Consider the following 15,880-nt stretch of genomic DNA (forward strand, 5'->3'; position numbering starts at 1 on the left):
TTCTGTTATGTATCCTATCATTTATGTAGCTGACGTAAAAAGCCTGGCAGCGGTAAGATTTCCAATAAATTAACATTTACACGAACAATGGGAAAGGCATCTGTCAAATTGACTGTCCCTACATAAAAAGGAACTATCGTCGAGAGCGCCATCTATAATTACCGCCTTTCACTTATCTCAGTCGGTTGGTGTAGTTATGCGGTGGTTTTTTAATAAAGGCTAGCTTAGTTTGGGAAATCTTTAACCCTTTTAATGTCTAACATCCTCACTCACACGCCAACATTATCGGCAAAGTTATAATCTTTACGAGAAAATATGTAGGTTACATTGACAGCATGCGCCGTAACAATGTAAGTGTTCTTGGCGCTGCGAGCACGCCTTATGATCCACTTTACGTGCTCTTGAAGTCATAATACCAATCACTTAGACCGCCGAAGACGTCGACAGACGCGCGTGGCTACAGCCTAATATCAACCTTCGTGCATTCCAACAAGGCTCAAGGTTTAAGGCCACATAAGCGTGGCGTTCAAAAGGTTAACCGTAGTAAATCATAACTCACCAACCAACTGAATAGGTATAGCGGACTTCCCCATATTTTCTCGGCCGATGCGCTAACATGAAACGTTTCGTCGTGTAACTAAAGTAAGCGACCGGCTCGGTCTAGTTCAGTCTCAGCGTGCACGTGTCGGCTGCTACGCAGAAGGCACGGGTTGGTGTGGCGCGAGGCGCCGCCAGTGACTCCGCTGGCGCTCTTGGGACTCTTCATCCTGGAAAGGTGAGGAAGGTTAGTTAGCTTTCGACAAAATAGTAAATTGTTAACCAAGGGCAGAGAGAATAGATAGTATAGAGGGTTATTGTCATGGTAAATTTTGTAGTCACAGTAAATTTACTGCCATCTATCGACATACGATTAAAAGTAAAAATGAATATTTAGATCGCCATATAACTTTGACCCATGTTGTTTCACTGATATGTGTTAAAATTGTTAAATATCAAACGGTGTCAACGCCATCTAGCCAAGTATAAAATAAGCCAAAGGTGTGGTGCCATCTATTCGAGAATGACTTTTTCTTGATTTCCGAGGCAAGTCTTTTCCTAGGCTTTATTTATCTTATATGGAGTTACATATATCTTTGCCAAGGGTTAACAATTGGCGCCTAGGATATATTCGAAAAGTAAGGTAGACATTCTATGAAGTGACCAATTTCATAAACTTACTACAAGTGTTATAGTTATCTTTTATAGATTTTTTGTGCAAGAATCGTCATTTATGGAATCTGGAGTAAGTCTCAGAATTAAAAAGTACGTTTTGTTATTTTATCTACACAGTTCTCGTCGTAAATAATTTATATCAATTATAATACATAGGCAAAGGGGTATACACGGTGTAACATGAGGAAACCGAATAATTTTAACCACGCATTTCTGAGGTCAAAAGAACGAAAAAATGTAATACGAGTTTAGGTCAATTTCGCAAAAAAAAATTTTTTTTTACTATGAAGTATTTGAACAAATTAAATTATTTTTCAGAAAATATTTTAATTTGTTTTTATCAAGTAGAAACACTACTATATAAATTATAAACTGAAATAAATGTCATATACTAAGAAAAAGTGACCAAGGCCTCCAGTGCCCCAGGCTGGAATCGAACCAGCGTCCTCTGCTATCGCGGCAGGTGCCTGAACCACTCGGCCACCGGGCCACAGCGACATTAGTCAAATTTTCCAAGTATATGCACTTCCTACTGAAGGCTTGTGGCGCCCCCTGCCTTCAGTAGGAAGTGCATATACTTGGAAAATTTGACTAATGTCGCTGTGGCCCGGTGGCCGAGTGGTTCAGGCACCTGCCGCGATAGCAGAGGACGCTGGTTCGATTCCAGCCTGGGGCACTGGAGGCCTTGGTCACTTTTTCTTAGTATATGACATTTATTTCAGTTTATAAATTTTTTTTTGTTTAGTTTTTTTAATTTATTGAATGTATTTGTACATAAAAAAATAAATGTTATTGGTAAACTTGTCACTTAAAATTGATTTTTACATTTTTTTTTCGTAAAACGTACTTTTTGCAAAGTGTTACTTGTCACTTTTTGGAATATTTAGACGGATAGATATTTAGACTATGTCCCATAGCAGCAAATCACCATCAAAAAGGCCTTTTACACTATGTAACAATAAAAACTTTTTTTTTTAAATAATATTATCTCTGAAACTAGGCGAATTTCAAAAAAGTTTATAGGACATTTTTGTCTCTAAATATGATCAGGAATACGCTGTTAAAATTATTCGGTTTCCTCGTGTTACACCGTGTATAATACATAGGTAGGGTATAAAAGGGGTTTCAGTCGATGTGTGGAAGGGCGGCACCGTCGTCGAACCCAGAATTAAAAATATCTACTTTGCGAAGTTCATATAAGGCTCTCATGAATAGATCTAATAGAACTGAGAGGACATTTACCTGAATAATGGTGATAGATACGGTGTCCGGTTTGATGTCTTCCAGAGGCTTGTGTTCCTCCTCCGAGCCCTGCTCCGCCATCTCCATATTCCTACACATGTAAGTTTACAACACGTCAGTATGTGAACATAATCCTCGCCTCACAACAAAGAAAATATTGTACTCATAACAGAAATATATTATATAACGCGATTATACGATAGAGTGGCGGGCCAGTGTTTTCAAAAATATTGAGCAACTTTTCAAGCATAATATTATTTAAGGTTACTTTTTTAAGGTTCCGTACGCAAAGGGTAAAAACGGGATCCGGACCGCCGCCCTATTTAATTTTTTTGCTTAACGCTTTTAGTGCCACGCTCCCCATTTCCAATACAAAATGAACCCACCCAGCAGGTTCTTGGTGGTGAATCTGTTAATTTATAAACTCAAGTAGAAACGGACCGCGATGGTCGTTTTATTATAAGAACCGGACCCCTGAAGAAACTAATTGGTTACCCCTGCTGTATCTCATGAACCGTGATAGCTAGGCAGTTAAATTTTCACTGATGATATATTCCTGTTGCCGCTATAACAACAAATATTAAAAACAGAATAAAATATATATTTAAGTGGGGCTCCCATACAACAAACGTGATTTTTTGCCATTTTTTTGCGAAATGGTATTATGGTACGGAACCCTTCGTGCGCGATTCCGACTCGCACTTGGCCGGTTTTTTAATCGAGTAGTGTTACAATTTTGCTGGTACTTGTGTTGTGTCAAAAATTTTAGGAAATGATTGTCCAAAATGTATACAGATACTTACTTCCTACTACCGGAATGGAACCTGCCACCCTCGCCGCGTATCCGATTCATTGCGTGCCTGTGCCTGGACTCGTGTAGATATTTCTGAAAACAAAAAATAATAATCCTTAAAAAAAGTCGATTAAACTTTCTTAATTCATGACTGGTTGATTCTTCTCATAATCATTTATCACTTGCAAAGAACGCCTTTTTTGAAGGTATGTAATGTATATGTCGGCGGCCGATCGTAAGATCAGGCATATCGTGAAATTCCTAGGCATATCGTGAAACGTGAAAATCTTTGACTCCTTCCCTGAGTCGACGGAGCCCCGCTACGCGGGGCTCCTATTTCTGGGTAGTTTGTCCTTCGGGCATCTGAAGCAACCTAACGAACCTATCCTACCTATGTATTGGTTTAATGTGACTATCGTCAAAACACAGGAACATTACGATTTGCCTGATCTTACGATCGGCCTACGACATGTATACCATCACGCTCCGCGATTGTTGCGCCATTTAGGGTCCTGGCTAAATTGGTTGTTCAATACTTACGCTATAAAATTTCCAATTTAGCAAGAACCCTGAATGGCATAACATGTGGTGTGGTGACTACTCACCGGCCTCTCCTTGGGTATCTTGCCCTGCTCGTGCAGCTTGGCCCGCGCGGCGCGGCGCTTCAGGATGCGCTTGTACTGGCGCGCGTTCACGTACAGCAGCGGCTCCTCGTCCGAGGCTGCGCTCTCCGACGGCGCTGCCGATGTGCTGGCGCCGGTGTTGTTGTTGTTGTTGTTGTTGTTGTTGTTTACCATCTGCAGAGGAATCGTGACGTCTAATGTTGTACAAAACAGTAACAAAGGCAGCAAATTAGTAAGGGTTAGGGAAGGGTCACAACAATAAATTCCACATTCCTGAATTTGGTAATTGTTGACAAGATCTTTCAGAGTCGGAGTCGCCCACCGAGGGTTCCGTACTTTTTAGTATTTGTTGTTATAGCGGCAACAGAAATACATCATCTGTGAAAATTTCAACTGTCTAGATATCACGGTTCATGAGATACAGCCTGGTGACAGCCTGGTGACAGACAGACGGACAGTGGAGTCTTAGTAATAGGGTCCCGTTTTTACCCTTTGTGTACGGAACCCTAAGCAGTGTTCATTGATATTTACCATCACAATATTGGGCTGGTTGACAATTTGCTGTTGCTGCACCGCGTTGCCGACATTCGCTACTTGCACCAGGTTACCATTCAAGTTGATCACTGAAAAATACAACAGATTTCATTAGATATAGCCAATTAAAAAGTTAAAATGCCAAAAATAAACAAAGTAGGATGTTTATTTGGGGTGGTAAGCTCGATTTTGTCCAAAAGCCTACTTTATATCAGCAAAATCCAACTAGGGAACAAAATCAAATTATTTTATGAAATATGTTGATTACTGGACTTCACTGGTGGATTTGGTCACTTTTTCTTTCATGCTAATGAAGTTAAAAAAAAAACTAAAAATGTTGAAGCAAAAGGTAGATCACCTATATAAAATTTGAATTCATGCCCTACGCCTTTTTTTACTGACAAATTGATTTGCCAGAATAATGTTAGGGTGGTATTCCACCAGTTACAATTTCTTTGTCCAATGTGCATTTTGTCCCAAATTTTGCTTAATGAGAGAGAGAGTGAGATGCAGTGAGATGGACTTGGACCAAGATATTTGAAAGATGGAATAACACCCTTAACCTTTTGAATGCCAAACGGCGCATCCATTTGCCGTGCCTCTGACGTGACGCCACGGGAGTAAAATTTTATTTTATGACTAAATAATGCCAACCTAAAAGTGGGATGTTTTTCAGTAGGTTTTCATCAAAAAACGATCGACGTCAAATGCCGTCTTTAGCGTCGTTGTCACGATTTTGCGTTCACGTCAATTGCCATCTGTGGCGTTCAAAAGGTTAAATAGAATTCTTAATTTATAAAAATCTGTGTATAACTGAATTACCAGCAGGTTGATGGATGATCTGATGCTGGTCTATGGCAGGCTGCGGAGCGCTGGCAGTCGGCTGGTAGATGAATGTCTGTCCGTCTGCTGTTTGCACCAGCTGCATTGGTTGGATGTTGTTACTTGTGCCTGAAATACAGTTAAAACTGAGCAATAGCTTTCATGGGCTTATTCAGTACAAAAACTAGGTTTTTCAGCATTCATATTTTATTCTGAATTATAATTTGACTTTTCTTCTGAACATTTTTGAGTCTCTTTGCTTAAAAGAACACAAATTCTAAATCTATACAAAACTCACAATCTTCATTTATTGGGTAGCGTGACGGTGACACCCGGCCCGATTCGAACTTAAAGATACGTCATATAATAGATCTACAAACGATATGGATTAGATATGTAAGTGTCAAATGTGACGTTTCTTCAAACAAAAACGTCACATCTTATCCGTTTCTAGGTCTATTAATTGACGTATCTTAAAGTTCAAATCGAGCAGGGTGGCAAATAATCATGCAGACCGCCTGATGTCAAGCAGCCACCACAGCATATGGGTGCTTGCAACTCTAGTGGGTTTCCTGCGCGTTGCTTTAGTAAATCATTTGCTGTAGAATTAAATATTCTATTATTTGTGACCTTACCTTGAAGACTGGACAGAGGTAGGACCTGTAATTGCTGGAGTTGCTGTCCATTGGGTGTTGCCATCTGCAAAAGTCAACAAGTTCTAGTTAGTAGACAATTTAATTCATTTATTGACTTAAAACAATATTACAGAGACATTTTTTCTACTTATACTTGGCCTTATAATGGCGCTTAAAACAATTGCAAGGGTTTCTTATTTATTAACACAAATTGTAATTCCGTCAGTCTAGCTACGGGACTGGTGGTTCAGGGTCCATACTGCATACACAATTACACATGATGTTGTAAAATATTAGCAAGACTTTAAATATGTAAATTATACATTCAGTAGGTAATTGCTACCTTGATAAAATACTACTACCTGGATTTGTGGAGTCCCCAGCTGTGTATGCATGTATAAAAAAGTTTGTTAATATTTTCAAGAAAAAATCTATCTACATTCTCAGATTTTAGTTTTGCTTGTGCTCAACTGAATAGTTCAGTTCCCTATTGATAGGTATCAAATCATGGAAGTAATGTAATTTTCCTTGAAATATTTTTTTAAATAAAGTATATAAAATTAATGAGATTTATAAGATATCAAAAACGATTTATTTCTTAGTGAATAGTCACCGTTCTTCCACATAGAAAATTATAAGTTTTCATGCATACCTACATACTAATTTTAGTTTTAAAAACTCTCAGTTTGATAATGTACCTAGTTTTAAATCTAATATATCTTGTAGATACCTATGTTTTATCACCTAAAATAAAAGGTTTACATTTATCTTATATATACCTGAATAGTAGGTGCAGTGGTTGGTATAGCGTGGACCACAATCTGCTGTCCATTGGGCCCCTGGATCATGTGCGCGCCAGCGTTGTTCATCTGCAGCACCTGCAGCTGTTGACCGTTGATGGTCATCACCTGCGTACCATCCGAGTTCTGGATCTGAGCGTGCTCCATGGCTCACTGGAATTTGTTACACCGTTTATTGACATTCTATTTTTCATTTCAAAAGTCACTAAGTACTATCGAAAAATTAAAGTAACAATGCACTTTATTACACTTGTAACACGGTTTATTGTCCAATAATTTCAATGGTGTTAGTTAGTGACTTTTGCTTGTCATCCGACGATTTTATATTATTTGACATTGTTAAAAAATATAGTAAATAATTAATCAATTACTTATAATCAACTTATAATGGTTTTTAAATTGTGTATTGCTTGACATTTGTATAACTATAATCAATTGTTATTTTCCTACTTGACGATCATAATATAAATACGTATAGATTAGTGTTAAATAATTTATAAATATTGTAATTTCATATTATGAAATGAATAAATCATCTAATCTATAAAATAATAAGTAAAAGGCATTTAATTTTTTTTATAATAATAAGTATGTATATACTCGTAAGAGTCATAAGGTCCAATGTGCATAATGTACACTCTGTTTCAACCTTTCATTGACCAAAGTAGCATTTCTTTTGTTTCATCGCTTTTCAAACAAACGAAATTAGTTCCAATTTACTTACAGAACAAAGTTCAAATTAAAAATTTGAATTTTTGTATGGTGGGTCTTAAGAGGCTATGGAGAATAAGTACTGTAAATCAATAAAGCGGTTAGAGAGGAAATCGTTTCCGAGTTTGCTATATTTGCCACATCCATTTGATGAGGGATAACACAACCCTAGTAAATATTATAGGACATTCTTACACAGATTGACTAAGTCCCACAGTAAGCTCAAGAAGGCTTGTGTTGTGGGTACTCAGACAACGATATATATATAACATATATACATATATACTTAAATACATAGAAAACAACCATGACTCAGGAACAAATATCTGAGTCATCACACAAATAAATGCCCTTACTGGGATTCGAACCCAGGCCCATCGGCTTCACAGGCAGGGTCACTACTCACTACCCACTAGGCCAGACCGGTCGTCAATAAATTATATTTAACTGAGCTTACTTATAAAATTACAAGTTTTTATAAACGTTTGCTTGTTATAAAAATAGTTGCCCGTCAATATTTTTGCCTTCAAGCGTCTAAAACGAGTTTAATTATGTTGATGGAAGGTTAATTAATTAAGTAGGTATAGAGTACAGTAGGAATATACTACAGTACATGCATGTAATGTTAATTGAAGTAATTCGTATAAATTACACAAGATGGTAAGTATAAGAATATTTGAAACAAATATAGAGAAAGGATTTCTACCTCGAAAAAGATAATTTCTCTTACGTGGAATAGGAAAAGTACTTTGTCATAAGATATTCACGTCACTCGCTAGAACTATGAGCGAAGGCAACGCAATCAAAATGGCCGATTTCAAGTTATTTCTTCGAACATGTAACACATTTTCCCGTGTAAAATGAAACTTTTCCGATAATTCCAGTAAAGCATGTCCATTTCCAAAGTGATATTCAGTCAAAATTGTAAACTTACATTGGGTCTCCTCACTGGTTTTTCAATGATTGGTTGACAAAGGATAGACCAATGGCCGAAGTCAATGATCACGGGAACGCAGTAGATTGGTTCGGCGCATTACCACTCCCAAATAAGCGCGGATGTTCCACTATCCAATGTTCGCTCACGTAATTAAAATCTCGTCTATGGTTGGCTTCGCGTTTTGGGATACCCTACTAATGGTAGAAAACCGCACAAATCATGACGATTTCCTGTGATTGAATAAGTTATTGTTGAGTTTGTTAAACTATTATTAATTATCATTAATCCATATTCGATTATAGAATAAAACGCGAAAGTAATCCTCTTTGTTACCTTTTTGTCGTCATCGTTAGACACGAATTGTTTTTACTAAATAGTTTATGAATTATGAAAGAAACAAAATAGATAATTTATACTTGGTCAAACCAAATTGTCAGTCAGCAATAACCAGGAAAACTATACTCATCCTTTTCTTTTGGGTACTAGTACCTAGTACTAGTGTAAGACAAAGATAGTATGATTCTCTCTGTTTATGATTGAAATGAGACAGTCCCTTGACAAACTATAAGCACTATAATGTGTAGCATAAACTATAATGTTAGTTTGGCCCAGGACTGTCTCATTTCAAACATAGACAGAAAGAATCAACTGTATTTGTCTTACGCTAGTACTAGCACCCAAAAGAAAGGGATGAGTATAGTTTCTTGAGAGCCTACCGCGAACTACGTTACGTGTGCCTCCCTGTCACACTTACATACGAATTTACAAGTGCGACAGAGGCAACACATCGAACGTGGTTCGCGGTAGGCCCTCTAATTCTTACTGACTTAACAGACCGGCAAAGTTGTGCTTACACATTTTATAACTTGTGTAAACTAAAAAAATCTTAAAAGTATAAATAGACTTGAAGTTCCGAGTGCGAAATATATAAAAAAATAATTTCAACTCGTTACCTTTACGTGTTCCAGAGATAAAGGGTCTGACGGACAAACAGACGGACGGACAACAAAGTGATCCTATGAGGGTTCCGTTTTTTCCTTTTGAGATACGGAACCCTAAATAATGTGAAAAAATACAGCAATTTAAACTCAAACACACCCACTTTGACAACTATTCGCGCCTACATTTTTTAAATTTGCCGCCTTTTTCTACTGAAAAAGTGGGTGTGCCAGAGTATAAATCTAAAACATATTAATAAAAGTTGGTCAAGCAAATCTTGTCGGTAGAAAAAGGAGGCAAATTTAAAAAATGTAGAAGCGAAGGGTTATAGTCTCATAGAAAATTTGAATTTCGCGCCTTTTTCTAGTGACTAGATTTGCTTGACCAGCTATACTAATTTAAATAAGTTCTTTAATTTCTATAATAGTAGTTTCTTACTACAACTGGTATCATTATTGAAACCATAGACTAAGATTACGTATAGATGTTGGGTGTTTTATTAAGTAAAATAGTCACTAAAAATAAAAATATTTTTATACACTTGACAAAAGCGTTGTTGGATCATAAATAAGATATACCATGACAATAGGCCTGTTGCAAGTAACAAAGAATCATGGAAATAATGGTTTCAACGAAACATATATGTTAATATGATTCTAAAAAATGGCCCAATCTCAGTATAAACTGAAGGATTATTAATATATTCAATAAAATAAAAGTGCAAAATTCTCCAATCGGCCATTTTTACTGAAACGCCAATCAGAAACGTTCCAAACAGTGACGTCATCAATCCATAACATATTTCTTAGAGCAACATAGACAACCTCATTGACCGAAATCTATACGTGGGCACCAAAGAGTTCGAAAGGTGCAAAAAAAATGTTATTTCGCCACTAAACATTTATTACGTCCAAAAAATATTATTACACGATATAAAGTAGATATCTATTTGTTATTACTTAAATAAAATGCTAAATAATACGATATTTCAACAACAAACATTTTTAATTATTTGGCTGAATGGAACTATCATTGCCATGTTGGCTGTCGTAACTAGAAAAAATGAAAAATTAAAAAGTAAAACCGGCGTTCGGTGATTTTCACTCAAAATGTACATGTATCTAAATAATTCATCTTAAACTGCAACCGTGTGAGAGTTTTTGTGTAAAATGAGTTATTGTGATAAATTTTTGTAATGTATTTATCATCCCTAATCGTAATATATGGTGCTGAATTAACAATATCATTCGGATTCAAGGGAAATTCGTAACTGTAAGTATGTAAACAATATCTACCACCCTACCACCAACTAAATAATGACGTCACAAATGGCATGCGAGGCGTTTTCGCGCGAAGTTTAAACTAGCTATAATAAAATGCAATTATCTATGTTAAATCTTATGAGTATAACTGAAATATAGTGTTTTTCGGAACTAATACAAGTGTACCGACGATATTAAAAGGGTTTTCAAAATTTGTCATCAGGCCTATTGATAAATATACCTTTAACTTATTATTCTGTATTTATTTGAATTATTTAATTATATATAAATAGAAATTCATAACGGTTGCAGTATAAGGTACCTAATAACGAATTCGTTCCTTTATGTTATGACATAAAAAGTTTTCTCTATGGTTACAATTTTGTGGAAGACGCTAAACACTTTTTTCTTTTCGTAAAACTATTATTTGTACATTGTGACTTAATCAGCGAATGTTAATATTCAAAAGTGCTAACATAAGATGTATTCGACAACATCTGAAGACTTGAGCCGGGATCATTTGGCTCTGCAGGTTACGAATTGTCTAAGTAGGTTATGTTACAAAAAGTTTGATTCCTAAATTCAACTGTTTTAGTTTGCAATGACAACTAATTGACACTGGTTTATTTTGTTTCAGAGAAAATAGTGGAGAACCAACAAACCGTAACTCAATTACACAAGGAATTGGTGGAGATCGACCTGTCCTTTACTACTTACATCGAGGAAAGTAAAAAACGCATTCTAAACCATCGTTTGAACCTTGCACGTCAGGCTAAAAGTTCCCAAGAAGTAGTCGAAATACTCTCTGAGAAATGTAAGTAGTATACGAATTACTTTTAAGAATATTAACCTAGGAACATTCAAGACATATACCCTTTCATACCTAAATAGTAAGACCATGTGCATATAAATGTGTTGCTTTAATTAATCTTATAAGATTTTTACTAAGAGATGTGTGTGTGTGACCGCTGGCCTAGACTGATTGAAAGATTATTATGTGGATAAATGTGATATGAGAAAAACCATCTTATATCTTTGGTTTGTCATTAAATTTTTTAATTTTTCCTTCACAGAATACAAACCATGTCAAACTCTCCAGCGACTCCTCGCAAACAAACCAATATTACCAAATACAAACTAAAAACATACAAAGAAGACAATAACAATGCCACCAATAAGTTTACCGAGCGCCAGCAAGCACGCACATTCATTTCATGGTACAAACGCATGATTGACCATGAGAGGCAGAACTTTGGCTTGTATCTATCAGATGATGCCATCCTTGAGTGGTTCGGTAGAACCATTAAAACTAGAAAGAAAGTTCAATCATTCATGAGATATGACATGCAGTGCTCCCGCCATGATTTTACAACTGTTGAGAGCATCGATAAAGTCCAATTAAGGCATGAAAGAATTATCAATAAGAGGTCTGTATTGAAATGATGCTTTTTTAAATAAATTTCTTGCTTTACTATGTAACTTCAAGTTTTCTTTCAATTAACTCCTATTCCATACTTAATTCCTTACAACATCACAATTAAAAAGGCTAGTAGCATTACTTGTAATGTTTTTAAAACTCACACTAGAAACTTACCAGAATACTTAGCTTATTCTAATAAGAATCTTATTTACCTTTCAGAAAGGATGATACGGTTTTAGCTAGCCCTCTGCATTCACCTGAGCTAATAAGTTCCAAGTCATCAGCTAAGAAAAGGTTGCTCAGATCTAACTGTAACAGCCCTGAATGGGCAGAGGGTTGCCAGCCGGATAAAAGCACAGAAAGAAAAAGGCTAAAGAGCAGACATATTGAATCTCTGCATGATGACCAACATATCAGCTTAAAACGTAGTCACCCAGACTCTGATGTCAGTAGCAAGGGCGATAGTATTGTGGAAAGAAGGCCGAAACAAAAATGTATTGCTGTCACACCACCTAATCATGAGCTTGGACAAGGGGATTGCTTGCCCTCTACAAGCGCCAACACAGCGTCCCATGACGCTCTTAATGCTCAGCTGCCAAAACTTGCAGTAGAGTGTAACGGGTACATAGAATTCACTAGAACTAGAAACAACCGCAGTACTGACTGCATGAAATGGGAAAGGAAATGTAAAGTCCAAATTAGTTACTCGGAAGACCCATTGAACGTTGGGGAGTACATAATTTGGTCTTTACATTATATTGACGAAACCAAGTGTAGGAGAAATCTGATGGCTGCCTTTGAAGCAGCGGCCCAGGAGGAAGAATCAAATAAGATCAAGTGATTTTTGGTATTACATTTGAGTGTTTTAGCATTTTTATTTTATAAAGCTATATTATAATGATGCTATATGTATTTGTCACAAAATGCATGCTGTTATGGCCGGTTAATTTCAGTTTTGCAATTGCACATTTTCTTTTCATATACATTTGCTAACCTTGTGATATGATAGTTATATTTTTATTTGTTACAACAATTTATTATTTTATGTACTGTGTTCCTGATATAAGAATATCTTTACCTTTTGACAGAGCCTTAGGGTGTATGAAATTTATGTTATGATAGTATGTTTGTCTTCCAAACTTGCTTCTAAAAAATTAAAATATTGTTAGTGGTAGCAATACCTTTACTATAATTATTACTTTTAAGTTGACATTAAGAGAATATGTTATGAAATATGAATATTGTGATGGTAAGGTGTAGATATTTCTTGTATTGATATTCTATTCAGCAGATAGTTTTCGCATATACTTATTAATAGAAAAAATGTTAATTCACAATGTAATAACAGTTTTATGTACTTCATGTAATTTTTGATTGTCTTAAACAATTTTACCTATAGTAAAATGTAAGATCTCTGTATTTTAGTTATCTTTTGTAGCCATATAACTGACTGATTAACAAGTAACTTGTATTTTTATAACTCATGAATTGTTTGTCTAAGTCCAGTTTCTTTTAGATCTCTTTATATGACGGTGGTGGTCAAACTAAGCTGTATCATTTGTACTCTTAATACCTTGTGATTAAAGTCGATATTCCTTTGCCAGTACCATCAATATACTGCTAGTTTTACCTCCACCGTTATCTGACCCCTAGTACATGTTTGGTAAAAAAAATATTAACCTCGCATCTATTCGTTTGATAGAAAAAACTGCTTATGTTTCCAAGCCTGACCTATTATTTTTTTGCATTATGGGATTGGTCCTTAGTCTTTCAGTCAGTACGACTATAATAATCTGGTGATGTTCAGCTCAAGGTGTATGACCAGGGGGTAGCCAAAATGACAATCGTTGATAAAAAAAACCCAATCGAAACTTAAATAATGTATGGAATTAGCCACGTGACTTTTCGGAGCATTTTTCATAGCGATATTTTTTTTTCGTTTCGTTTGTCGATGTACGATATTGTCATCTTGGCTAGAAAATAACCTGTATCTGCATTCTAAAACAAACGATTGTGCTAGGGGGTCCCTTCTGTCACTATACCACCGATTTCCTTTTTTTTATTCCCAAGGGATAGTATGTCTAGTTTTAGTTGTGTACGCTAGGTTATATCTACTCATTATGTATACAAAGGTGAAATAATGTTTAATTCTTAAAAATAATGCAATAATTATGTAGGCCTAATATGGCAATGGAAACCGAATCCAAATCAAAATTCTATAAAAATATCATCGGCAAGTCTGTTTGGCTGGCCAAACATAGAAACACAACTGCCTGGTATATTATCAGTTTTTACAGCTTTCATTAAGCTTGCCCGGTCAAAATATTCTGCAAAAGAGAATGCTAACCTAATTCCAATAACGTACAAATGGAGTTGGCAACTGTCAAAGGTCTTTATAGATGGCGCCAGCATAGGTTTTACCTGTCTTCAGTGTTTTCTATGAGATTTGGCTACCATCCAGGCCATAAAAAATGTATTTGTAGGATTTATTGGTAAATCCTATGCTGGCGTCCAAAAGTTAAACGCATTAGTATACATTTGAATGAACAGGATTAGGTATATTCGAATAGACCTTTTTAATATTACCTATGTGAAATATAGTTTACTTTGGCGTGATTATTAATTATCAAATAATTACACAATTAGTTATAGAATTTCAGTAGCTGAAAGTGATTTTATTGACATGCATTGTTAATGAGTATTGAGATTTAGCCTGTATCTTTTAAGTTGTTAGTTCATTACTTGAAGTAATGAGAGAACGGATTTTTGTTTCATTATGCTAAAGTGTATAAGCTCAGTAAACTTGTTAAAATAAATCTGGTTTTATTTATTTACCATAGATGTGACAGGGATAGGAGAAATACATGATTGTAGTTATTGATGCGTAGGGCTGATTTGAGCCCAGAACAAACGAAGGATTCTATAGTAGTATGTATAGTAGAAGCACGAGCGTAGCGTTTAATTTACAATCTCGAGCATAGTGAGAGATTCGAAGAAGCACTAATAACTGTGCTTTGGCTCATCATCATCCTTCTAGCGTTGTCGTCGCAGTATTTTGCAACGGCTCACCTGGGGTCCGCTTGGTAACCCAATCCCCAGAATTGACATAGTACTTACTAGTTTTTACGAAAGCGACTGCCGTTTGACCTTCCAACCTCGGAGGGGAAACGAGACCTCATTGGGATTAGTCCAGACTCCAGTTTCCTCACTACATTACAGGGGCTTGGTAAAGCTATCAATGAAACTTTCAGTATAAATATATATAATTCAATTCCCTTCTTTATTCATAGTATACAATGGGTTTATACAACACAATAATGTTATAAAAAAAGAAAGTCAAATAGGTACTAATTAATCTAATTATATCACTCACTAGGTATGCTGTTTTCAAAATAAAATAAACTTGGAAGTAGTTTTGCACTCAAAATGTTTTGACTGTACTTATCCCCCTATAGTTGCCAATGTTAACTTCTAGTCTCTCATTTTATCAATCATAATAATTTTAATTAGATTTTTCTTCGTATAAAGACAAAATAATAAATTATAGACGTAACCGTATCAATTGGATAACTTCATCTTATGTCCTCCCCTTTTTTGTGGAAAATATTAAGACCTCTTTACCATATTGTTTCGCCACTATCTCTGACCAAGACCTAAATAAACTCAGTCAAGAATGTCAACCACATGAATTAAGGCATTGGTGGCAAACAAGCGCAAGGTACCTGATAAATAATTAAACATTCTTGAAAACAACAATGATATATGGGGCTGTCCATAAATTACGTCATCGATTTTTGACGATTTTGGACCCCCCCCCCTATAATCATCCAAAAATCATGCATCAAATGACCCCATTTCCTCCTACTTCATGCTACGGTCATCCGATGTCCAGACCCCCCCCCCCCCTAATTTGAAATGACGTAATTTATGAATAGCCCCTATGTAGTAAC

At 35.9% G+C, this 15,880-nt stretch overlaps 3 protein-coding genes across 5 annotated transcripts in view; 1 reads left to right on the top strand and 2 right to left on the bottom strand.

Annotated features, from left to right (window-relative positions):
* LOC134794933 (uncharacterized) overlaps positions 1–15,880 on the bottom strand; it is a 178,303-nt gene that overhangs the window by 159,556 nt on the left and 2,867 nt on the right. Inside the window, exon 2 of one of the 2 annotated variants that reach the window (XM_063766797.1) lies at positions 15,192–15,698. The exons of the other annotated variant lie outside the window; for it this stretch is intronic. The gene's annotated coding sequence lies outside the window, so the exon portion shown is untranslated. Of the gene's footprint in view, positions 1–15,191; positions 15,699–15,880 lie in introns of those variants that run through there. 2 annotated transcript variants of the gene reach the window in all.
* Positions 566–8,480, bottom strand: LOC134794931 (nuclear transcription factor Y subunit alpha). 2 transcript variants are annotated; one of them, XM_063766791.1, is made up of 9 exons: positions 8,307–8,480; positions 6,641–6,814; positions 5,862–5,925; positions 5,227–5,355; positions 4,402–4,493; positions 3,853–4,044; positions 3,258–3,340; positions 2,455–2,545; positions 566–767 (listed from the first exon to the last, which is right to left on the bottom strand). In XM_063766791.1, the coding sequence occupies exons 2-9, from the start codon at positions 6,806–6,808 to the stop codon at positions 693–695; spliced, it is 894 nt and encodes a 297-aa protein (XP_063622861.1). In that variant the 5' UTR covers positions 6,809–6,814; positions 8,307–8,480; the 3' UTR covers positions 566–692. The 2 variants fall into 2 exon arrangements, with proteins under 2 accessions (XP_063622861.1, XP_063622865.1); XM_063766795.1 differs by lacking the exon at positions 8,307–8,480 and adding an exon at positions 8,103–8,287.
* Positions 10,857–14,746, top strand: LOC134794824 (uncharacterized). The gene is made up of 4 exons (XM_063766623.1): positions 10,857–11,058; positions 11,148–11,324; positions 11,584–11,937; positions 12,150–14,746. Exons 3-4 carry the CDS (start codon positions 11,594–11,596, stop codon positions 12,769–12,771), a joined length of 966 nt encoding a protein of 321 aa, XP_063622693.1. The 5' UTR covers positions 10,857–11,058; positions 11,148–11,324; positions 11,584–11,593; the 3' UTR covers positions 12,772–14,746.

This window comes from Cydia splendana, chromosome 11 (genome assembly GCF_910591565.1).
Source record: "Cydia splendana chromosome 11, ilCydSple1.2, whole genome shotgun sequence".
NCBI lineage: Eukaryota > Metazoa > Arthropoda > Insecta > Lepidoptera > Tortricidae > Cydia > Cydia splendana.

What these genes read in the sequence shown, in the direction of transcription:
- LOC134794931 (XM_063766791.1), bottom strand. Translation starts at nt 6,808, where the DNA reads ATGGAGCACGCTCAGATCCAGAACTCGGATGGTACGCAGGTGATGACC. An exon ending in ACCTCTGTCCAGTCTTCAAG is followed by an intron (nt 5,356 to 5,861) that starts GTAAGGTCACAA and finishes ACTGTATTTCAG; the next exon opens with GCACAAGTAACAACATCCAA. An exon ending in TATCTATCACCATTATTCAG is followed by an intron (nt 768 to 2,454) that starts GTAAATGTCCTC and finishes TCACCTTTCCAG; the next exon opens with GATGAAGAGTCCCAAGAGCG.
- LOC134794824 (XM_063766623.1), top strand. Translation starts at nt 11,594, where the DNA reads ATGTCAAACTCTCCAGCGACTCCTCGCAAACAAACCAATATTACCAAA. An exon ending in GAAAGAATTATCAATAAGAG is followed by an intron (nt 11,938 to 12,149) that starts GTCTGTATTGAA and finishes TTTACCTTTCAG; the next exon opens with AAAGGATGATACGGTTTTAG.